Raw genomic sequence first — 26474 nt, forward strand, 5'->3', positions numbered from 1 at the left:
GAGGGGGAAAAAAAGACCAAGTCCTTAGATGGGTAGCCGTCTTCCAGCAAAAATCATGAAGCAAGCCACGTTTCTGATACATGGTCATGAGGCCAAATCAAGACAATGAAATTTGTGCAAGTTTTTTTTTCATTGTGCAAGCATTATGCTTAATGAATTCAAAATAACAATTTATCAAATAGAATAAGCCTAACCAGTTTTTTTTTAAATGCAATGCTGAATGACCTGGCAAGAATCTCTGGGAAATGAACTTATTCCCAAGAGAGAAATTTTTGAGAACAATCACAAACGAACATACTCAAGATAAAAATAAAACACACACTTAGTAATAGTAATACCTTTATAATTGACAGAATTAATATACTACAGCGCAACATAAATGGACTGTGTCACAGTTGTGGGATGTTTTCACTAAGGTATTTGGCTCTTTTGGACTATTGTACTTATTTTATCAGGTTTAAAGCAGTACACCTCCATAAAGGACAAGGTAGCCTTTTAGTGACCAGATTAAAATGACCTCTGTATTAGTTTAATAATTCCAATGAATGTTTGTAGCTCATTGATATTTCAAGCAGATTATAATCAGGATCTGGACCGTCACACGTGAAAACTTATCTTCCGTGTTCCTGAAATCTTAGCTCCCAATCAGAGCAGCACTACACCAATTTAAATTTATCTGCTTAAGGATTGAATAAGTGGCATATGAAATTGATCTCAGAAGATCAAACCTCCAGCAAACACAACAAATTCAGGATACAAAGTCTGCAGGGATTTCACAACATCTCAGTATAATTACACTGAACTGTGGGAATGGTTGTGTGCAATTCATGACCATACTGTGCAATCAAATTTAATAATAAACTAACCTCCCATGCCCTATGTGGAGCTGACTAGTTTGATGGGTTAGAATTGATGAACCGGTCTGTATATTACTAATAAAACATTGGGTCTCATCAGTATAGACTGAGAACGTTCAGTTCAGCAAGCTCAAATCTTTCAGAGGACGTGGCTAGCTAAATGTGCAGCGGCAACCTATGGGGCATCTGGTTGAATGCATAGTGGCAAGCTTGTCTGGCTTTTGCTCTGGTTAAGTATGAAGTTCTGCCTGGTTAAAACAGTAGTGGCAATCTTGCACACACTTACAACTAACCAAGCTTGAAGGAGGTCAACTGGCACCTGATGACTGTGTGTATGGAAATTGATGCTCAGTGTTAAGCTACTGTAAAATGTACATGAACAAGTTGGTTCTTATGCAACAAAACATTCAATTGATCAAAAAAAAAATCTGATTCTTTGGATGGTTTTAGAATATGATCAATTCCTTGAGTAAACAGATACATTTGGCAATGCCAGAACTCAACAAGTCAGTAAAATTTGAGGCAGGGATTATCTTTAATCAGATTCTAAAACAGAGACCTGGCATTCATGTAATGTTAGCTGTTGATCCATATTCTCAAAAAAAATCCTGATTCCGTGTGTAAAGATAAAGCTATGAAATTATTGGTTAGAAATAACACTAGCTGCAGTCTATTTCTGGACACGACACTTCAGAAAGGATCTTAATACCTGAGAGACGATGCACAGAAGATTTACTGGAGAAATTTAAATAATTTGTTTCGAGTTCAAACACATTAGTTGAAAGTGTGAAGGTAACTTTCAATGGCGAAATACATTTAAAGAGATCAACAGGGCTGAGGTGACCATGCCTGTCTTCTGCTGATGGAAATCTCAGTCTGACTTCTGCACCTGCATAATGAGTTACTGCAGTCAAATGAGCTGTCAATTGACAGAGGGCCAGGTGCACTTACTGTTTTTTTTCCAGATTCTATCTCCACCCCAACATCGAAGAGGACAAGATTATTTTTCCCCACATCAAATAAAATGCCCTTAGATCAGATCCATTTCTGCATTGTGGCAGGGGCATAAACCTATCTGGAGAGATTTAAATAAGGAGTTCCAGGTAAAGTGGCTACAAATTTGGAGGAAAACTGGAGAAGAGGAGTTTGGAGACAGATCAGTTTGACAGAAGTCAATGGCTGCTTTGGCTGAGGGGAAGGAGAGGTGGAAATACACCTGTAGATCAATTAACAATGGAAATTTGAGTGGACAGCAGTTTTGTAGGAACAATTAAGCAGGATGTGGAACAAATAGATGAGATAAATTTAGAGAAGGAATAAGGGGAGCAAACCTAAAAAGACGTGCAAGTATTTGCTTCATCACATCTTATCATTCCCAAATAAGCCGTATTTGCTGTATCATCTCCGCATAAAAATTCTCATATTCTATAGCTATGACAGACACATCAAAGACTGCAGCAGTTCAAGGAATCAGCCAATATCTCAGGACAAGAAAAACAAACGTTACTTTTTTTGTATTCTCCAATTCAATGCAGAACTCTGTTGAAATGTACTGGGGAGAGGGGAGATGTTACCTGCAACCATAGGTGGTACCCCTTCACCTCCTTCCTTACCAGCATCTAATGATCTTTCCAAGGCAGGCAGAGGTTCACCTGCACCTCTTCCAACATGATCTAATGCATTTGGTGCTCATGATGCGACTGCTCTACTTTGGAGGAGCCAAGCGGAGACTAGGAGACCATTTTGAGCAACCTCATTCGCAATGGTTATCTTGAGCTTCCAGTTGCATGCTATTTTAACTCTTTCCCCACTCCCACAATGATTTGTCTGTTCTCAGCCTCCTCCATTCCCATGGAGAAGCCAAACAGAAATTTGAAGAACATGTCTCATATTCTGCTTCAGTAGATACAACTCAATGGTACAAACACTGAATTTTCCAATTTCAGGTAGCCCACACCTGCCGCGTTCTGCACACACACACACATCACACTCACTCACCAGTCCACCTAGTTTTTTCTTCTTTCCCATCTCCTCTCCCCACCAGGTTCCATCTGCCCATCACCCCCTTCCCATCTCGTCCAACTTATCACCTACCAGCCTGTGTCCCACCCCTCCCTCACAGTGCCCTCTTCCCACTCAAGTCCTGATGCAGGGTCTCATTCCAAAACATCAATATATACCTTCCGCCTCCACAGATGCTGCGTGACCTGCTGAGTTCTTCCAGTGTTCAGCACCCAGTGTCTTTTGTCTCCTAATTGAAGACCTGATAGTTAAGGGGCCTTTATGGAAAGTGCTCTCAATAAGATAGATTTACATAAAAATATGTGATTTGGATCAATCTATAGCTAGAATCTTCAACTCTGATAAAGCAGGCTACCGAGACATTAGGTATGAATTACCAATGCTAGATTGGGAAATTACATTAAAAAGATAGTAAGCAAGCATGGTTAACATTTAAATACATTGTTTACAATATACATCCTTTAAAGCAAAATAAAGTAACAGGACAAATGATCCAGACACAGTTAAAGGTAGTGTTTAAGACAGATTGGCAGACACAGTATTAAGAGAATCAAGGCATAGGAGATTAATGCAAGAAAGTGGTGCCAAGGTAGAAGATCAGCCATGATATTTTCTAATGGTGAGGTGGCCAAATAGTCCACTCTTGCTTTCTGTTCTTATGTTCCAACCACCATCTTTCATTCTCTGAAGTAGTTTTAGAACAGTGAATTACCCTCATCTCCAATAATCTAGGACAACCTAAGCAACCTAAACTGTTTTAAGCAGTTGTAACGGGGAACCAGTAAGATCAAATATAAAGGCAAATACATTTTGGACTGAAAAATTCAATGACTATATGCACAGGACTAAAACTAAACAACCACACTGTTGCAGACATTAAAATGCTCCTACAACTATACTCTTGGGCTCCATAAAATCCGAGCCAGCTGTGTTTTTGTTGCAAAGTAATATGCGCTTAGACCAAGTTCTGACCTATACTAAAACAATGAAGGTGATGTAAAGGTACAGATTTCACAGTTAAATTGTTACTTTAGTTGAACTTTATAACCTAAAAAGATTGCCATCATTTCTGTGCTACTGTGTTTCTGGTTTTACGTTCTTTGAATGTAATCATTCCCAACCATTTTGGTACACAAGCTAGACAAAAAGCCATCCTTTTACTGAAAGGATATGGAACTCCACTGATAATATTCCAGAGATGTCAAACTTTAACCTTAGATGAACATTCTCCTACAGCGACATTTTACTAAAAGTTACAGCTTCACCTATCCAGCAACTGTGCCATGAACTGCACTTCATTAACATTAAAAGTGATGATCCATTGACAGGAAGGGCATAATCTATAGGTTTCTGGAAAAGATTACTCAACTGGTCTTGGTACAGTAAAACTAAATAATCATTTAAACTGCATTAGACCAAATAGGATACTTTTTCTGTGCGTGGGTAGTAATGGGAAACAAGGTGGTAGAAGGAAAAGGGACAGCCCCTCTGTTACTCACATTGGTGGGAACACTTAATTTCCTATGTTGATTTTCTGCATAATATTTGCTAAGTAACAGATAAAAAAAAGACTTCTGGTGTGCTTCATTCTCCAAAGCAGGCCACTCAGATGCTGTCAAAAGTTAACTTGTAAAGGATAAACTTAAGTTGCTGCCAAAGGTTGAGTTTGGAAAAAAAAATCAGCCATGGAAGAGTGAATTATTCACAGTATTGCTAACTTTGAAGTTGAAATGGACAATATTATTATGACTTTCCCTCAAAGCCCAAAGCAATCTGGAACATGCACAAATGCATAATTTAGCCATGCATAAAATGCAATGCACCATTTTCACTCACTCCCATTATAATCGTGTCCTGATTGAACTGTACATACAAAATACAGCAAATTAAAAAAGTCAATAGTTGTCCTCAAACAGATCATTGAGACATTAACCCAATTTATTAATCAAACTACATTTTGTTGCGTTGCCCACTGTCACAATCATTTCTCTTTAACTGCTCCAAGCAAAGGGCTTATCACTAGCAACATGCAAATTAAATTTTAATCCAAACAAAGGATAGTATTAAATTCCAGCTAGTGTTCAATCAGCATTGCATTACTTATATCACAACTGCAACAGCAAAAGTAAAAATTAATCATTCTTGTTTGGATTTGGAGAAGGGGCAGGAAGAGAAGAGTTTATGAAAGCAACGATTAAAGCATCGGAAATATATATTTACACCCGAAGTCTAATCCTGACCAAGTAAATGCACTGAGCAAAACAGGTAGGGGGTGGGGGTGGTAGGAAAAGAAAAAAATATATGAGAAAACAAGAGGTACAAAGGGCAAAACAAGAGAAAAAAGAGAAAAGTATAAAAAAATAAAATGAGAAGTATCGAGCTGACTACATACATTGACATCAAGATGTAGTCTAGTTAGTCTAAACTCAGTGCTTCCACTTAGCTGGAATAGAATAGTCTACTGACATTGATTTGGCCCACACAAGCGTGGCCAATGCTCACAGACAGGAGCTGGCTCTCAAGTATACCAGCTTGGCAACAGAAGCAGTACCTTCATTCTTTTTTCAGTTATTGATTTGGATGATCTGTGATTTTTAGTTGGCATAAAATAATGCAGTGTGAAATGGTGCTGGTGAGAAAGAGTGCAAGTAATAATTTCTTGTTTGCATTGATAACCTAGCAATTAATAAATATTAATCAATAAATTGTCAAAAGACTGGCTTGATGGGCCAAATCAAATTTTCCATTTCCGTAATAACTTTTCATATTACTATACAGATTCAAACTATCGTGAGTTAGAATTTCTGATACTTACCAGATCCAATTTTTATAAGTCCATTATGCTGGATGAATATTGTATCACAAGTCAGATTGCCATGGATGATGGGAGGATCACAGGAATGGAGGTAGCTGGTTAAAAGAAAACAACAACTCCAAACTTTTGGTTACTTTGAATATGCACAGAATTTCACTAAACTGAGATGTATTGAGTGAATCAGCACAATGGCATCATACAAAAAAGGGCCTTTTGCTTGGGATGAGAGGAAGTTATATAATTTAAGGAAATTAAATATCTTCACTAGAAACATAGAAAAACTACAGCACAATTCAGGCCCTTCGGCCCACAAAGCTGTGCCGAACATGTCCTTACCCTAGAAATTACTAGACTTACCCATAGCCCTCTATTCTACTCAGCTCCATGTACCTATCCAACAGTCTCTTGAAAGACCCTATCGTATCCGCCTCCACCACCGTTTCCGGCAGCCCATTCCACGCACTCACCACTCCTGAGTAAAAAACTTACCCCTGACATCTCCTCTATATCCACTCGCCAGCACCTTAAACCTACATCCTCTTGTGGCCACCAATTCAGCCCTGGGGAAAAGCCTCTGACTATCTACCCTATCAATACCTCTCATCATCTTATATACCTCTATCCGGTCCCCCCCTCATCCTCTGTCTCTCCAAGGAGAAAAGGCCGAGTTCCCTGAACCTGCTTTCATAAGGCATGCTCTACATTCCAGGCAGCATCCTTGTAAATCTCCTCTGCATCCTTTCTATGGCTTCCACATCCTTCCCGTAGTGAGGCGACCAGAACTAAGCACAATACTCCAAGTGGGGTCTGACCAGGGACCTATATAGCTGCAACAATACCTCACGGCTCCTAAATTCAATTCCCCGATTGAAGGACAAATACACCATATGCCTTCTTAACCACAGAGTCAACCTGCGCAGCCGCTTTGAGTGTCCTATGGACTCGGACCCCAAGATCCCTCTGATCCTCCACACTGTCAAAAGTCCTACCATTAAGACTATATTCCGCCAACATATTTGACCTACCAAAATGAACCACTTCACACTTATCTGGGTTGAACTCCATCTGCCATTTCTCAGCCCAACTCTGCATCCTATCTACGTCCCTCTGTAACATCTGACAGCCCTCCAAACTATCCACAACACCCCCAACCTTCGTGTCATCCGCAAACTTACTAACCCACCCTCCACTTCCTCATCCAGGTCGTTTATAAAAATCACAAAGAGTAAGGGTCCCAGTACAGATTCCTGAGGTACACCACTGGTCACCGACCTCCACTTGGAATACGACCCTTCAACGACCACTCTTTGCCTTCTGTGGGCCAGCCAATTCTGGATCCACACTGCAATGTCCGCTTGGATCCCATGTCTCCTCACCTTCTCCATAAGCCTCACATGGGGTACCTTATCAAATGCCTTGCTGAAATCCATATACACTACATCTACTGCTCTCTCTTCATCGATATGCTTAGTCACATCCTCAGAAAATTCAATCAGGCTCGTAAGACAGGACCTGCCCTTGACAAAGCCATGCTGACTATCCCTAATCATATTATACCTCTCCAAATGTTCATAAATCCGGCCTCTCAGGATCTTCTCCATCAGCTTACCAACCACTTAGGTAAGACTCATCAGTCTACAATTCCCTGGGCTATCCCTACTCCCCTTCTTGAATAAGGGAACAACATCCGCAACCCTCCGATCTTCCGGAACCTCTCCAGTCTCCATCGACGACGCAAAGATCATCGTCAGAGGCTCCGCAACCTCCTCCCTTGCCTCCCACAGCAACCTGGGGTATATCTCATCCAGTCCCGGCGACTTATCTGACTTGATGCTTTCCAAAAGTTTCAGCACCACCTCTTTTCTAATATCTACATGCTCAAGCTTTTCAGGCCGCTGCAAGTCCCCACTACAATCCCCCAGGTCTTTTTCCCATGGTGAATAATGATGTAAAGTATTCATTAAGTACCTCCACTATTTCTTCCAGATCCATACACTCTTTCCCACTGCTGCACTTGATAGGCCCCATCCTTTTGCTTCTCATCCTCTTACTCTTCACATACCTGTAGAATGCCTTGGGGTTTTCCTTAATCCTGCCTGCCAAGGCCTTCTCATGTCCCCTTCTGGCTCTCCTAATCTCTTTAAGTTCCTTCCTTTTAGCCTTGTACTCCTCCAGATCTCTAACATTACCTAGCTCCCTGTACCTTTTGTATGCTTTTCTTTTCCTTTGGACTAGATTTATTATAGCCTTTGTACACCACAGTTCCTGTATCCGATCATGACTCCCATGTCTCATCGGAACATGTCTATGTAGAGCTCCACACAAATACCCCTTGAATATTTGCCACATATCTTCCGTACTTTTCCCAGAGAACATCTGTTCCCAATTTAATCTTCCAATTTCCTGCCTGAGAGCCTCATAATTCCCTTTACTCCACGTAAACACCTTTCTGGCCTGTCTGTTCCTATTCCTCTCCAGTGCTAACGTAAAGGAGATAGAATTATGATCACTATCACCAAAATGTTCACCCACTGAGAGATCTGACACCTGACCAGGTTCATTTCCCAATATCAAATCAAGCACAGCCTCTCCTCTTGTAGGTCTATCTACATACTGTGTCAAGAACCCTTCCTGAACACACCTAACAAACTCCACCCCATCTAAACCCCTCACTGTCTGGAGATGCCAATCGATGTTTGGGAAATTAAAATCCCCCATCACAACAACTGTTATTCGAGGATCTGCTTCCCTATCTGCTCCTTAATAACCCTGTCACTATTGGGCGGCCTATAAAAAACACCCAGCACAGTTATCGACCCCTTCCTGTTCCTGTTTAAATAATTTAAATATTTTTGAATATTTCTCATTTTATCTATTTACGGCTGTTATAAGACTATTGCATCGCCCCCTTGTACCATAAGATGGACTCTTGACCTCACAATCTACCTCGTCATGACCTTGCACCTTATTGTCTGCTGCACTGCACTCTCTCTGCAACTATAACACTATTCTGCACTCGTTTTTCCCTTGTACTTTCTTGATGTACTGATGTGACGAAATCTATATAGATAGCATGCAAAACAATGTTTCTCATTGTACCCCAGAACATGTGACAATAATAATAAACCAACATAAATCTAATTTGATACCAATTCCCCGCAGTTTAGGGCCATAGTATTATTTTAACTTCTAAAATGGGAAATGTTTATTATTTCAATAGTGCATATCAATATGCCACTATTTCCACCAGATGTTGAAGATCTCTGGGTGACATTGCTAACTTTCCATCAGGCGTATTCTAAGACAATAGGCAAATGAAAGATGAGGCAACTGATTAGTTGCTACCAGATTAAAATGCTAGAGGAACAATGGAATTCAACAGGCAATTAGAAGATTGAATTGTTTTGATTAATTTTCAAATCTGAATTCCATTTACCACCCAGTTATAAAAACACACAGTAAGAATATAGTGCAGTTCTACACTACTGATTAATACCTGGAGAGAGGAAAAAGGCAGCCATTTAAGAAATATGACATTAAACTAAGTGCTGAAAGTACTTAAGCAGCAACAGTAAAGATATGTTCTTATGAATTCAGAACTACACAGCATATTTAACTAAGAACTTGCAACTGTATTTGGATGGAAAGATTTGCCAAATCTTAGTTTCAGAGCCATTTTCCCCCCACTAATTTGTTTACCTCACACGTACCTTAAACCAACGTGAAACAGCAAATATTGAAAAGTTCAAATTCTGCACGCCTCTCTACACAAAACTAAGTTCTGTGCTAGAGTTTTTTTTAAGAAAAGTGTTTCATCACCACTTCACCCCCTTAACATCCTGATTTAAGGTTTAAAATATTTAACCATTTTTATTCCAAATTTCCCACTATCCTGGGAGTGAACGTGGCTTTATGAAACTAATAATCAGTTGAATGATTAATTTTTATTGATACTCTCCACAAATTCAGATATAAATTTAGGAAATGTTAAATATAATGACAAAGTCCTGTTTTACATTATATTACCCCAAGTGGGCAACATCATTTTGAACCACTTGTCTCTAGCCTCAACTTGCAGTCCTGCATTGTTATTGTCAAGTTTTCAATTTAAATCGTTATTTTTAGAACAAGTTGATATTTAAAATAAAAGTAAGCATGAACTTTGTCATTAGTAAGTCCAAGTAGGCTCAAATTCTCAATCTACAAATTTTGTTTTACAATAATAATCAGGGGAATTTGTTCTCGGTAAACTATTGAAGTAGATCAATCATGTATCTTGAGTTTCTGAGCATACCAGTTAACCTGCCATTACCATTGATAATGGTACAGAAAAGTGTGTTCAGAATAAAACTGTCTTCTGTTATCTGCTTTGTAGCTAGTCACACACACACACACACACACAAACATTTTCTTCAATTTGAGCAAGGCCACTACATTAAGTAGCAATCTTTTAGATTTTGCTGCAGCAAATTGGGAGAAAAGACAAGCTTAAAATGACTGGTGAGCAAAGACTAAAAATCATTAACCATTCAGCAATGAAGCAGTTTTGAAATTGCAAATAACTGCCTTTAATATGGCACCCATGAGTTGCGAGTTGGCTCTGTTCTGTTTGAAAATGCACAGCTAAATTCACCACCACTCTGCCAGCCAAGATTTAATGTCTCTAGTGCTTATTGTGGGGGAGGGGTGGTGCGGGGGAGAAATTTGGCAGAAGGAAACAAAAGCTACCAAGTATTCCATTCCCAGCCATAGAGAGGCACTTGCGCTCTCCAACACTGCTCACTACCTAGGTTTATTTATTTGAAGGACTACCAGCACTTGTGAAGCACAGCTAAACAGCCGCCAAGTATTAATAAGGACAAGCAAGGAAAAAGATGTCCATCACCAGAAGTGGGATAAATTCCAGAAGTGACTTCTTACCTCAAGGCAGACAAAATCTGGGTGCACCATCTCTTCCAGGCCTGCACAGAAATGAGCAAGGTTAGAGTCGAACAGGAATCTTAAAACAAAAATCCAATTTAATTAAAGTTTGCTTGTGTGAAATACATCTTCCCCCACTTATGGTTAAAGCATGAAGCAATCCCAGAAGCATGGCTAACACTGCTGCTTTTAAGTAGCGTTCAGATGAAGTTATTCACAGAAAAAAAAAACACGGTAACACTTTGATTTATTAACCCACTCTGGTGCTTGTCTGTCTTCAGGATGGCAGGTCACATTTAAAGCTTTGCACCAATAAGCAGTAAGAAAATACAAGGATTTCAAATCAAACTGATTTCACTTCACACTACAGACAAAAAATTAAACATGACAGGTTTCCAAACAGTTATTCTGAAAGAGATTTTCTCTTTTCCAGATCAACTTATAGAGACATAGCTCACTTTTGTTATTTTATTACTGTGCGCCGAATTAATTAAAAAGTAAAGTGAGAGAGAAATACTCTATAAAGCAGCAGCATTAGCTCAGTAAATTTGGCATGATGATTTCAGATACACCAGTTTTTCAATATACATTCATGTGGCATTGGAAAACAAGCATGGCCAGGATTTATTGCTCATAATTACTTGCCAAAGGGATTGATGACAAAGTAGCTTATTCAATTGCCTATTTTCTGCAGCTGAAGTATCTCATAATACAAGTAGGAAATTTCAAGATTTGACTAGATGGTGAAACCCAGATGTGTGAAGTGGTTCATTTTAGTAGGTCAAATATGATGGCAGAATATAGTATTAACGGTAAGACTCTTGGCAGTGTGGAGGATCAGAGGGATCTTGGGGTCTGAGTCCATAGGACACTCAAAGCAGCTGCACAGGTTGGCTCAGTGGTTAAGGGGGCATACAGTGTATTAGCCTTCATCAATCGTGGAATTGAATTTAGGAGCTGAGAGGTAATGTTGCAGCTATATAGGTCCCTGGTCAGACCCCACTTGGAGTACTGTGCTCAGTTCTGGTCACCTCCCTACAGGAAGGATGTGGAAGCCATAGAAAGGGTGCAGAAGAGATTTACAAGGATGTTGCCTGGATTGGGGAGCATGCCTTATGAAAACAGGTTGAGTGAACTCGGCCTTTTCTCCTTGGAGCAACTGAGGATGAGAGGTGACCTGATAGAGGTGTACAAGATGATGACGCATTGATCACGTGGATAGTCAGAGGCTTTTTCCCAGGGCTGAAATGGTTGCCACAAGAGGACACAGGTTTAAGGTGTTGGGGAGTAGGTACAGAGGAGATGTCAGGGGTAAGTTTTTTTTTACTCAGAGTGGTGAGTGCGTGGAATGGGCTGCCAGCAACGGTGGTGGAGGCGGATACGATAGGGTCGTTTAAGAGACTTTTGGATAGGTACATGGAGCTTAGAAAAATAGAGGGCTATGGGTAAACCTAGTAATTTCTAAGGTAGGGACATGTTCGGTGCAACTTTGTGGGCCGAAGCGCCTGTATTGTGCTGTAGATTTTCTATGTTTATATGTGAAGCAATATACGCAAGTTGGACTTGCTGGCATTCCTATGTACATTTGACCCTTCCTTATAAATGGCTGAGGTTGCAAGCACGGGAACTGCTGTTGAAGAAACCCTCAAGTTCCTGGATTACATTTCAATGATTGTATGTAATGCAGCCACAGTGCACCACTTGTATATCCAGGGAATTTGAAGAAGAATTCTTTTCATCCAGACAGTGGTTGAAATCGGGAATACGCTACTGAGGGATTGGTAAAGGCAGACATTCTCACAGGTAATTAAATGAGCACTTGAGGCATCGTGACAGAGAAAACTATGGGCCAAGTGTAGAAAATGAGATTAGTGTTGATATGTACTTAATGGCTGGCATGGACACAGTGAGCTAAAGGGCCCGTTTCCACCCTGTACGACTAAGAAAATTAAAAAGTAAAAGCATAGTTGATAATATTTCATGTCATTGACAGATCTGCAAGAATGAAGTCAAGTAACTTTGCTACTCATGTTTCTGTCTGTCACAGGCAAAAATCTAGCAACAGGATTCTTCGAGACTTTACTAGCTCCATTTGTGATTACGCCACGAACCACCTTTAGCAACTGACACTGAAGTTCCGAGCCAGCACAAATGCTGTGGTAATACCATTCAGTGCTTCTTCAAGACATCATTCAATGTGGAACACCATCAATTCCTAGGTAAAGGTGGGGGGGGGTGTAGACATCAGTTGGAGGTTTACTTACTCAAGTTGGGCAGATGCATGGTTATCACCAAGACATACATTTATTGCCTATCTGGCAGTAAAACTATTTCGTACTGCTTAAGATGCTTTCAGGATTGTGGATAGGGAGTTCCAGGATTTCGATCCAATGAAGATGAAATAGCAATATATTGCTAAGCTGATTGGAAAGGGAATTTGTAGGTGGCAATGTTTTGTTTTGTATGGTGCCCTTTCCTTCCAAATGGCACAAGTGGATCTGTGAGAGGCAGTGTTGAGCATGAACAAACAACTACAGTGCATTTTTTTGACAGAATATATTGCAGCCAGCATGCCGGGAAATAGAATGTAGGCCAATCAAGTGAGTTGTTTGTTCAGAAAGGAAAAGCTTCTGGCTTGTCATTGGATCTGCATCCCTCTTGGTAAATCGAGAGTGCTTTCCATCACAGGCTTGATCTTCCTTGTAGATGTTGGGAAGGATTTGAGGTATCAGGAGGTGAGTACTTGCCACAGGATACCCAGATTATGACTTGCTCTTGTAGATAAAATAATTATGTGGCTTGCCCAGTTATTTCTGGTCAACGATGACTCCCAAAATGTTGTTAGAGGACTAGGCAATGGTAAATGCCACTGAATGTCAATGGTAGGTGGTTTGGCTGGAGATGGTCATTGGTTAATATCATATGTCAAGAATGTTATCACCCCATGCCTTAACCTTATCTAGGTCTTACAAGAAGCAATCTGCAACATACCTTTTCATTCATCGTTTTGTGGTTTTTCTTTGTTTTTTTCAGAAATTGTTTTAAGCTTCCTGATGACATGTACTCTGTTATGAATATAACCTGGAGGAACAAACAATATTTTCCCCAAGTGTCAAATGTATTCAACATGGCTACAAAATGGATGCACACTCCACTATGCCATCATCCCCTCAATTAACAATACACAACTCTGAAGAATATATACAAGCTGAATTTTCCTCAAAATATTTTAACAGTTAACAAATACCTTGCTTTCTTTAATATTACTAAATGAAACTCTCATTTCTTAAAGGCAAACCATTGAACATTTTAAAAGTTATCAGGTTTAATGAAAATGTTCAGTAATGAATTCAGTCAAGTAAAATTCTGTTTTATTTTTAATTGCAATATTATAAATGAGCACCTATTAAAGCAATCAATAACAGGTTGCTTACTCTAGCTTTATTTTCTTTCACATCTGCCCAGTACTTGTGGAATTTTACTATGTTCAGGTGCTCCAGCTGAATGAGATTGTCAAAGACAGCTTTAACCTTATCCTGAAAAAACAGAATACATTTATTAGAAATGATCAACATAAATTTGATTTCTTTTTGGATTTATACTAATATAATGGAGAGGAAGGATAGCAAAAATAAGTTGCCCAAGTTCTTCAATGGCATTGTCACGAAACTACTTAAACATCACATTTGTTACAAAGAGATAAAATGATTATAATCATCAGCTTAACTACTATTAAAAAAAATAATCAAAGCAAAGTTAAGCAAATAATATTATTAACTGATCACATCAAACGAATTTAACTTTATTTTCACCTCTTGTAGTTTAAAGTTTTTTCGTTCTGAGAACTGGACTTCATTCCACACAACTTCCACTCCCTCTTCTGTGTCCATTGCCAAATATGCACTGTCAATTCCAGGAACATTCCGCTGGTTCACCTACAATATTCAAAATATATATCAGTAAATGAACAGTAACAATGGTTAATTCAAGGAACTTGTGAAAGTATTAGCTTGGCTCAGTTAGCAAAACCCTGACCTTAAAGCCAAATGCTGGATTGCAGAACTCTAGTGCCTAATCTAGGCCAGTCGCTAATGAGGGTCTGCTTTTGAAAGGACTGTTTTAGAAGATGAGACATCGAACCGATAAAGTGCTTTCAGGAGTTGATTAATTTGTCTACAAATGTTTGGTGCAACTCTTGGTAAATTGAACATTTTGAGACATTTTGAAGTAGTGGCAAAGGGTAAATCTTCCAAATTTATTTCAACAATCTGATAATGATATTTTTCTTCTACTTTTCTGCCAAGTAAAACACCAAAATAGAAAGCACCAATCATTTGGATACATAACTGGTGAAAAAGGATTTGTTGTTTCCTTGATATACCTATCAATTGACAAGGCCTCTGTATACTTAGCCACTATGGTACCAGTTCCATTAACTTTACTAATGAAAGAAAAGCTAAGTGTATGACAAATCTGAATCCAAAGAACAGATGCTACAAATATATGAGCTGATGTAGATTTGATTAACACATGGTTAGCCATGATCCTTCATAAAAACTAATCGATTGAGAAAGGACAGCTCCGAAGCTGACCAAAACAGTAAGAGTAGCAGAGAGATCAACAGAAAATTATATGCATCAATATTATTATGGTATGAATTCTTGCACTAAAAAAAACTTTCAATGTTTTACTTTCATGATTCTCGTATGCTGTATCATTATCTGTAATCCAAGTATTTCTGGGAGATAGCTCAGAATTTCACTCGCCCAAAAGGAATTTTAAGCTCTGAGAAATTCCATCTTGCCTACCACTGAAAAGCAGATTACTTTTCATCTTTGCTGGACCTAGAAAGAATTGCAACCTTGCAAATCTGAGAAAAAAAAATGATGAACGTAAACACGACTGGTAGCATTACCGCCTAGCAACACTTGAAAGATACATTAATCATATAGGAAAACTTATATCCAAAGTGTCTGCACACTTTCATATTGTGGAACCTCTGTGCATTTGAAGCTTTCTATTTTAAGTGAAAATAGCTACATGCCTAACTGGTTGTACTTTGCCCTCTATTTCTGTCTTTAGGCTTTGAATTTAAGGAAATCCGTGAACAAAAGCTCAAAATTCTGAAACAAATGAGAACTCTTTCAACCATTTGAGATTATGCAATTTAAATCACTAACTGGACAAATTTATCCCCGGGTCAATCGGGAACACAGATCAAATTGTTTTGCTGGGAACAGCCTTCCGTAAAGTGATGCTGCTTTCCCAATAGACATGCTACTGCAAGAAAGTATATTTGTCAAGATGTGTTGAGGGTGATGTCAAAGTAAATAAGAAAGACAACTTTAGCAAGATGCAAAGAAGGTTAATGAGCTATTCTTGAGCCAACTTCATGGCACAAAAACGATCAGGTCTACTGCTTCACTAAAACAGGCTGAATCAAGAGCCTATCACAGAATAAACTAGAAATAATGTTGAAATCACATGTAGAATGCCTATTGCATGTACATATGTATGTTTGATAGCAAGCAGGTTACATTCTTCATTAATCCAAATGTTGCATATGGTGAAAATATGAAATAAAACAGAAAAATGCTGCAAATATTCATGACAAGCAGCACCTGTGAAGAAAGTAACAGTTTAAGTTTCAGGTCTTCAGCCAGAAACATCTCATTGCTCCATTGCAGACTGGTAAGATCTAATTGCTCTCTATATATTTCCTTGTAAAATGGACTTCCCGCATCCCCTTCCCTTCGCCCATTCACTAACCTGCTTCTGCATTTCGGCAAATCTTCTAATGGCATTCCACTGGCCATGTGATAACTTTAAACAGTCATCCAAAGTGCTTATTTCCATTAAATCTCTATTTCAGGATTTCCAAAAACCAGTTCTCTTTTCCCAGTCTTGGCTTGTGTTTCAACTCATTTTGTTTTAAAATCAAATTTTAGAAAAAGAAGAACTGGTTGCCTTAAACTTTAATTATTGATCTCTGCTGGTGATATTTCGGTTTTAGTTCCCAAATACCAGTTATCTAGAGGTCTTGAGTGTATATACTTCATTATTAGTCACTAGCAAAAGGAAATGCCAAACACATGACATGCTTACCTCCCAGCAATTAGTTGGATGAAATGCTCCATCCTGCACTCTTGTGCAGTTGTGTAATTCTTTGCAACATTCTGATACTTCATTCTAACCAAGTGACCCATTTATTACAATCATCCCCGCATACACAGCTGATCTAATAAAGAACTTGCACAAACAAATAACCAATGAAAGTTTAAGAAATGCTGACCAATTCCACAGCTATTTTACTGCAATTTTGTAAAACTTCTTTTAAGAAGATTGCATGCCTGCTCTGCTATTCATCTCTGACAGCTCCATTTTCCTGCCTGTTCCATGTAACCCTCAACTTTTTGCACCAAGGATCTTTATCTTGGCCTTGAATATATTCTGCTTTCTCTAGGGTAGGGAATTCCAAAGAATAGCAACTTTAAAAATTGAGCAATTCTTCATCTATATCTTAAACCATATCTTAGTTCTTGATTTCATCCATTCCATACCCTTTGAGAATCAAAAGGGTAATGTCTCAGCTTCTACCATCAGAATCAATGACAGCCAGTATCTTGTGTACATTTTCCCACCAAAAGTATACAAAGCAGACTGCGCTAAAAGCATAGTGCTAAAAAGCAATAAATTCATTAAAGAATTTTTTTTTGTCCTCTAGTTCCACACCTAGCACGTAATCCAAGTGCTGGTCTGAAACATGTTCTTTTATTACAGCAGGAACCATGAAGCAGCTCACTTCCTACTGCTGTGTAGGACAGCACATTAATTAATTAATCCATGAACCACTGCCCCACAGTGTGCAAGGGCATAGATAAACAAACCAGTTCCTGATCACCAGTGAGGTAGTGAAGTTTATGAGAGACACCAAGAAATTGGCTTTGAACTCCCCAATGTTTAGCTGCAGGAAATTTCTGCTCATCCAGCAGTTGTTGTTAGACTTTAACAAATTGGAATGAGATTACTGGTGGTGAAGACACAGAACTGTCAAAGGCCTGGGATATCCTGAGAGATGGCAGCATTTCATCATGTAATTCAGCAGTGGAATGTAGATGTCCAAAATTCTCAAGCATTAAAATTTGCCTTCTGAACTTGTCAAGCCTGACCCGAGCAGGAACAATGAATCTGTTCATTTCAATTGACGTGCAGGATGCAGGTAAGAGTAAAATTTTAAAAAAATTGACAAGTTTGTGTGTATCAATTGTTTAATTTTTTTTAAGTGTTAAAAGTTTGCTTAAGCTACATTGGTTTTACAATGTGTTTGAATGTTTCTGAATGTCAGAGTTTCAGCCAATGAGGATTGAAATGACTTCTGCAAAGAAGCTCTCACTGGATGATTTGCCCAAGTGTGGATTTAATAGGTTGGTATCCCAACTTCACAATGTGCAAGCAGAGGCTTGTGCAACGGAGGACAGGGTAGTCAACCACATGAAAAGCTTCAGGTAGGAGGAGGAATATTTTCCCTCTATCAGTTGATCCATTGTATTCAACCACAAGACCGGTGCATCACGAAAATCAGGATTTTAATGCCAATATCCAATTGCCCACAAGAAAGTGATACTGATCTGCTTTGCTAAACTATTACAATCTGTGGGGTAAAACTAAAAATATGAATGCAAGATCTTGAAAATATAAAAACAGAGATAGTTAGGAGGAATGCTGGAAAATAAAAAGCCAAGACAAAGACTAAATTTAGAAGTGCTATGACAGCTAAAAATATGTGCTGCTTAGCAACAGATAAGGAAGTCTTCCAAAGAGATAGGGCAGCTGCAGGGAACACAATTTTACAAAGCATGTGGGAACAAGAACATGAAGACAGACTGATTAGAGAGGATTTGGGCCCAAGGGAAGAAAACATTCCCACAATAATTTCAAGGTGAAATTATAGTGGGAACTCTCTTTTAGAAGCCACTTTATATATTAAAAAAAAGTTGAGAATCAAACAGCAATCTGGGAGGAACAACAATTTTATCTGAAGCCTTATTTCTCCAAAGGAAAGTGGTGAGCTCAGGCCAGACAAGATATATTCACAGAACTCAGTCATGATCAGCTACTGGTATGTGCGTTCTCTCCTCAGCGAAGAACATGGGTAACATGGCCTGAAATATGCTCCAACGTTGATATAGAAAATGCTGGAAATATTCAACAAGTCAGGCCTCAATTTTTTCTCTTGCTCTAGACAAAACCTGACCTGCTAAGTATTTCTAGCATTTTCTGTTTTTGTTTTACATCTGCAGCTTTGTTTTTTATTTTAACAGCCTTAAATACTAGTATGCATTAACTCTGGATAGAACATTCTTTATCATTGATCAGCAGCCACTACACCCCCCTTACCCTTGCTCATATGAGATCAAATCTTTCAAAAGTACTTCCACACAACCATTAGGAAGTTCCAGGATAATACGCCAGCAGAACACCAATGCACACCCAAGGACCAGCAAAGTAATGAAAAATGTCATTGACAGTGCCAGCAAGGCAGGCAATAGGCAAAGGCACCTGTACCCAAGTCCAACCAAACTTATATGCATTCAAAGATGCAAATATGCTGACAGATGTCTGCAAACCCTTTGGTTTATATTTATGTACTGCCACAAAGCCTTGTCTCCACTTATTTTTCCCCATTTTTGCCAAAGGACAAATGTGTTGTTATATTCAGCCCACATGATAGCTGGGTGCAATGGCTACGTCATGCACAGGGAACATCCTCCCTTCAAGTCCACAACCTGAAAGGTCTTCATGGACAGCTCCAAATAGGAACCTGAATGATGTTGAACAATTGTAGCCCAGGAACTCAGATGTTTTGACATTACTGCCTTTGGAAGTATATGACAGGCAAGAGATGGCCAGCTCAAAGAACAGGGAAAAATCAGAAGAGGGATACTGCTTTAATATGGTGGGCTTTTCTGTCAAGAATGGGCTTGACTGACTCTGCAGTGAATATCTCATGAACCTCTATCAATGCAAAATGCTCCAATGACAAGATCAAGGAGAACACCAACTCTAATCTCACAAATAACCTAGGCCCACATGGAAACTGATCCTCCTGCACCTTCAACCAATGGAAATAAAAAACAATACCCCCCAAAAGTCATGATTGGCAAGGAGAACGCGAAGAAAACTCCAGAAGTGTTCTCCTGACAAAATGCACATTAAAGCCACAATGTTTCATCAGAGACGTACATGAAGCCTCATAGCAACACTGCCTGATGTACTAGAACCAGTTACACCAGGGCACTGCCCAAGTGACAGATCGTAAGATGACCATATCATCCAAGCCACAAGAGCTACCAATGATTGCTAGACTAGCAACACCTAATCTGCTCTGTTATCTCTATCAGCCTGGCCCCAAAACAAAAACGAACATTGCCAAATATAATCAAAAATGTCCAAATTGTGTGAATTATTCTGGAGATCATCCCTAACCAGCACCATTTTACAGCTTTGGTAGTAATGCAAATAATAATCACGATAAACCAGACACAAAAGTATCGTATTTGTATGGATCCTCATTTGCCAACTGAAAGGAGAAAGACAGAGCAACTGGAAGCACGAAAAAAGTACAGCAGTTCCAGCAGCACTCATGGGAAGAGAAATAAAGTCAAAAATTCTTCATCACAAATGGACAAGTGAGAAAACAAGCATGTATTAAGAGAGGGAGGGAAAGAGGTGGAGAATACTAGGAATTTCTATGTAACATAGAACAGTACAACACAGGAACAGGTCCTTTAACCTACGACGTCCGTTTCAACCATGCCCATTTTAACTAATCCTGCCTGCCTGCATATCAACTCTATCCCTCCATTCCCTGCCTGCTCAGTTGCCTGCCCAAATGCTTCTTAAACATTACTATTGTATGCATTTCCACCACCTTCCCTGGTAGTGCATTCCAGGCACCAATCACTCTGAGAGCATTGTCTAATAAATCTCCTTTAAATTCTCCTCCTCCTCAACCCTAAACCTATGCCTTCCAGTATTTGATATTTCCACCCTGGGAAAAAGATTGACTATCTGCCCTTCCTATGTCCCTCAATTCTGTATACTTCTATCAATTCACCCCTCAGCCTCCAACGTTCCAGAGAAAAAAAATCCAAGTTTGTCCAACCTCCCCTTATAGCTAATACTCCCTAATCCAGGCAACATCCTCTTCTGCACCGTCTCAAAAGCTTCTACATCTTTCCTGTAATGCGGCAACCAGAACTGCGTGCAATACTCCAAATGTGGCTTAACAAAATTTTATACAGCTGCAACATGACTTCCTGACTTTTATACTCAACACCCCAACCGTTGAAGTCAAGCATGCCATATGCCTTCTTTACTACCCTATTTACGTGATGCCACTTTCAGGGAGCAATGGACTTGCACCCCAAGATGCTATTTATTGTACACTTTCCTTTTACATTTGACATCCCAAAATACAACACGTCACACTTGTCGGGATTAAACTCCATCTGCCATTTCCCTGCTCACATTTCTAACTGGTTCATACCCTGCTGAAACCTTTGACAACTTTCCTCACATCTACAATTCTGCCAATTTTCATGTTGTCTCAAACTTAATCAGCCCAAACTTCACTTTTATCATAGAATGCACAAAGTTGTGAAAATAACTGCTCTAAAAACAAAATAAAATTGACATGGCTACTCAAATACAAATAAAATTAACTAGTAAGAGAGACAAAAGACAGCCAATCAATTTTAGAAACCCTCTGTAGTAATAAAACACAAACCCCTTCCAAAATGAATGAATAAAAAAAATCAACTTTACCATGTAGTCATAAAAGAAAATTAACACAACCAAATAGAAAATAAGTTTGCTTACTGCATCAATATCGCATGGATGCAATTTTGTCAAGTGAATTAAATAGATCTTTGGGTTGGCGAAGCCAACTAAATGGTACATTTAGGCATCTAACTTAAAAGTGCTGCATAGCCACACCAGTCAATCAAATTCCAAAAAGAAATGCAAACACTTGGTCCAGAATGCACAGGATTTCATTTTGAAATCACTTCTAACATTCCCAGGAGAGAACACGAAGTCCAAACTACATATTGAATACTGCCGTATTCATAAAAATTAGAAACAGGAACAAGTCACTCAGCTAATCCAGCCTACATAAACAAGAGTTGTTCTCTCTGCAGTCAAGAACACTAGATGCATTCTGAAGTTTGGTCACTTTAACACAGACTATAGCCTCCATATAAATTAACAGCAAGCAACAGCAAAGTTAGCAATGTGTCTGCTCATTGAACTCAGGCCATCAAATCTGAAAGAAAAATATTTGTAAGCACTGACGATACAAAGAAAACTGAATATCCTCTATTTTAAAATACAATTTAACATTAAATACAAAATATAAATTCCACTTACTTTATCAGACCCAATAATGCATAAACTTCTTGTTTGCTTAATCAATGCAAGTACTCAAGAACAATTTGAATTTATCTGAAGATATTACTTCCTTCTTAGATTTAACATCCTGAAACTGAAAGACTTGCTGAAAAATGACGTGCATTTCAGCAAATCAAAATTTTTGAAATATTCCAGGCTTGCAACTTATCAAGATGGTTGAATTATCCTGGCACTACAACGTTCAATTTTTAAGACTGTTAACCATAATTACCCTGTTCATTGGCTCTGAATGTCCACAACTACAACTTTGAGGCAAAGCGACACAAATGGATCCTACATCAAATATGACCCACTGATGCCATTCTTCTTCCCCTCTGAATAAAAGGAAGTTTATTAATAATTACCTCTGAAAGATAAAATCAAGGGATTTTAAAAAAAGGCAATTTAAGTTCAGTCAAAATTTCTCCAATATATTCTGCGCTCTGTAATCAAGAAGAATGAATTAACATGCACATTAGGCCAGGAAAACTAAAGTATTATCTTCATACTTGCTCATAACTTTAATATTTAACACTGATGGCAATTCAGCGCAACACCAAACATTTAGTGTCATTCCTAGTTGCAAGAGAAACTGGGAATGAAATGCACTGAGCAATAATTGCTAGTCTATAAATGTCCTTGCACATGGTGAAAAAGTCCTCAAACTCAACTGATATCAGATGACACCTGCTGGAAATAGCACACATGCTAAGGTTGGCCAAGAACAGGATCAGCTTGACTGTGGAGGCTGTGCACAAAATAGTCCATCTGAATTCAGATTTAAGTATGCAGAATGAGCAGATTGCCCACATTGGAATATAGCAGGATACATGATGAGTGAAGGGCAAAACTTCAAAACAAAAAAAAATAGAATGTCGGTATTCCGGTGATTAATAGCTATTCCATTTTAAAGGGAACTGAGCTCAAGACCCATCCTAAGATCAGATCCAAATTTATTCAATTAATTTTACGATACTTACATACATTTTTTTAAATTTTCATTAATAAGTAACCATGTATAGAAATAGAGGAATTGTTATGGCACAGATGGACCTATGCCTCCTTTTCCACAAAACCAATCCTGTTATTTCATTGCTTGGAGATTTACAAAGATGTGACTATTTCCTTTTCAAGTGCTCATCTAATTTCTCTTTGAAAGCCATAATTAGATTTTATGCGCCCCCACCCCCAAGTTTTGGCCAGTGACTTCATAACTACTCGCTGTATGAAAGGTTTTCTTTGCCAAGTTAATGAACTTGCAAATTACGTGAGGAGTTAACATTTTTTAAAACATGTTAATAGGGAAGTACCTTGTAATACAATTGCTCATCAAAAGTAGGTGATGTACAACTGGAATGTCCCTCCCCAGATCCCCTCAACTCTGACTTGCTGCGAATGGGACCTGGGTAACTTGAGCCCCTTTATTCCCCCCCATATTTGGTACTGTGAACACTGATAGGGTATTTGGATGTGTATTTTTCCCCAAATCATTGTGTAAACCTTTTATATTTCTTACTCCAGTGCATTGTCAAACTACCCATACATTAGTGCTTAAACCGTACAATTTAAGCACAAAACAAATGAAAGCCATCAGCCACTGTATGTTATTCAGCAGCTGGATTCTTATTCAGAGCTAGAATTCAGCTAAATAGATAAAGAGCATTAGTGTCCTGCCACCTCTATATCCATTTGATTAAAGAAGGCTCTGGGGTCCAAATCCATATCTCCCCAAAAGCGGTAGATAAGAGTGGTAAAGGTGGCAGGTAGCATGCTTGCCTTCATTGCTTGGAGGCAGAGTACAAGATGATGCAGTTGTACAAAACCTTGGTTAGACTGCACTTGGAGTATCGCATGTAGTTTGGGTCACCCAATTGTCGGAAGGCTTTGGAAAGAGTGCAGAAGAGGTTAACCAGGATGCTGCACGGATTGGAGGATATTAGCTACAAGGAGAGGTTGTACAAACTTGGATTGTTTTCTCTGGAGCATTGGAGGCAGAGGGGAGACCTGACAGAAATTATGAGAGGCATAGGTCGGGTAGACAGCCAAAATCTCTTCCCCCTCACCCCTCCCCCAACCCTGAGTAGAAATGTCAAATACTAGAGGGCACAGATTTAAGGTGCGAGGGGAAAGTTTAAAGAGGACATGCGGGGCAAGTTGTTTTTTTTAAGAAAGCACAGTGGTAGATGCCAGGGGTGGCAGATACGGTAGTGGCATTCAGGAGGCTTTTTAAGCAAATGAATATGCAGAGAATGGAGGGATATGGATTAAGCGCAGGCAGAAAGGATTAGGGGCATTGTGCTCGGCATAGATATTGTGGGCCAAAGGGCCTGTTCCTGTACTGTTCTATGTTCATTAAATATGTGAAGATTGTAAACTGAGAATGGTTCAGCAGTTTCCCTTCCTCTCATGCCTCCAGATATGGATTGAAGTTTTGATACAGACTTATGATGTAATCAGTCCAAAACCACATTCTGCTTGGGTGATCAGAGAAACAACCAGATCTGATAAGCCTCCCTGCAGGGAAGAAACAGATTTAAAATGCAAACAAGCCAGTACAATTTTCTTTCCCTTAACAAAATGAAGGTGCATCTTGGATCTGAAAAGAAACATCAATTCACCTTCTACTTCAACCCAGGAAATTAGCTGTTCTGTCATATGTATATCATAGAATTTCACAACAGATATGCAACATTCATAAGGCTTGTACTGCACCTTATGAACACAGACCAATTTATTACAGGCCATTGACCTCAATCTAAAGGTATACTCCCTAGTGTTAGCTGCAATGCAGCAAGTAGTCAACAACATCGCCAATTCATCCAACGTTAAGGGTTACGTTGTCCACAAACTTCAGGCTCTCAAACCTTTTATGTGACAAAGGCAAAAGAAACATCTTGCTTGGAGATTTAAGTCCAAGATGTTTCTCACATCTTGTCCAAGTTTATAGGTTCCTGGGTAAGAGTCAATGGACGTGGGCACATTTTGCACCCACAGCCAGATCATATTTCTTTATCTGCCCTTCCACTCAGTCATATCCAGTTCTTGTCAGACTTCCACAACTCATTAGAAATAGCTGGAAAACACTGATGTGCACAACAAACAAATCTTTGCTCTGAGAAAAAGAGGCAAGGAAAACAGATTGCAACTTCTCCCTTGCTAATTCTATTAGTGTTGTTTGTGCATTCCTTTCACAGCAAGCATTAAACTGTAAAACAAAGTGCAAAAAATGGATTTTGATCAGTTGATCCCTCAACACATAATCATTTAATTGTATGCAAGTGACACTGATAAATTACATTTTGGTTTTCAAAATATTGTCATATCCTAATTTGCATAGAGTTCAAGAAACTTATCAATTTCCCATTGAATTGTTAACTCCTGGTCCTATTGCTAGCTTCCATTGTAAATAGTTTCCTTTCCTCTGTCGTCATTCACCCTCTCAACAGTATCATTTTCACTCACTCAAATAAAAATTGAATCTCTCCAACTCTGCAACCTTTCAATGTTGTTAAATAGTGCCTCCAATTGTGACCACCTTTCTCATAATTCCATGACTGATTTCTCCTATAAAGTTCCTGTTCTGACTCTGTCTACTGGCGAACAGGAGTGCTTCTCACTGGACCAAATATTGCAGGTCAACTCCCACCCCAGTGATTGGAGCACAGAAATGGAGGCTGCAACTCGAAGTACTGCATAAATATTGCCTTTCAGATAAGATGCAAAATCAAGCCACCATCCACATAAAGGTGGCACATAGCACTATTATAAAGAGTAGGGAGTTAACCTAGCCAATTTATTCATCAAATACCACTAAATCAGATCTCATCAAATATTATTTTCCTTAACTAAAATCACGAATAACATCTTTTGTTCTTCTCAACGTATCTCAGGATTTGAAAGTCAATGGCATCAACTTACTTAACATGACTTCAGAACTGAGAAAATGCATACTAAACCACATAGCTAGAGTACCTCCACAAATGGCTGCTCTTCTTTCCACACACCCTCAAATCTCCATGGATCCCCTTCCCCTATTCTTTCCAAGTTTCATCTGAAGAAACATTAGATTCTTATGTCAAGATAATGCCATTCAAATTTTACCTCGCACTCCTGGACTCTGCCTTTGCTTGAGTGTTAGCGTTTACCACTATATGAGCAGCTATTTCCTCTAGGGAAACACATTCTTAGCCGCTTGCCAGCTACTATATCAACTTGAAGTTGACTTTAACCTCAACATTTTACATACATGAACTCGGCTGTTAACGTTATACATACTCCATCACTTGCTGCTTACTTCAAGGAAAAAAATTATTCACCTGTGCTTTTCCCCAGACGAGCTAGTAACAAACTTCCATGCCTGTATCGCCTCTTGGATAACCTGCCACTGTTCTCCTTCCAGAACCTTTGCT

At 39.0% G+C, this 26474-nt stretch overlaps 2 protein-coding genes across 4 annotated transcripts in view; both read right to left on the reverse strand.

Annotated features, from left to right (window-relative positions):
* The window catches only part of LOC127568883 (keratinocyte-associated protein 3), a 440350-nt gene that overhangs the window by 82778 nt on the left and 331098 nt on the right, over nt 1-26474 (reverse strand). The window lies entirely within an intron of this gene.
* nrbp1 (nuclear receptor binding protein 1) overlaps nt 1-26474 on the reverse strand; it is a 70247-nt gene that overhangs the window by 41652 nt on the left and 2121 nt on the right. For 2 of the 3 annotated variants that reach the window (XM_052013107.1, XM_052013106.1), the window contains exons 2-6: nt 14427-14549; nt 14049-14150; nt 13606-13695; nt 10615-10655; nt 5695-5789 (exon numbers count right to left, since the gene is read on the reverse strand). In XM_052013107.1, the coding sequence (XP_051869067.1) occupies nt 5695-5789; nt 10615-10655; nt 13606-13695; nt 14049-14150; nt 14427-14549 (451 nt within the window). Of the gene's footprint in view, nt 1-4715; nt 4743-5694; nt 5790-10614; nt 10656-13605; nt 13696-14048; nt 14151-14426; nt 14550-26474 lie in introns of all 3 variants that reach the window. The other variant, XM_052013105.1, reaches the window with a different exon arrangement.

The sequence above is a fragment of the Pristis pectinata genome, chromosome 3 (genome assembly GCF_009764475.1).
Source record: "Pristis pectinata isolate sPriPec2 chromosome 3, sPriPec2.1.pri, whole genome shotgun sequence".
In the NCBI taxonomy this organism is placed as follows: Eukaryota; Metazoa; Chordata; class Chondrichthyes; order Rhinopristiformes; family Pristidae; genus Pristis; species Pristis pectinata.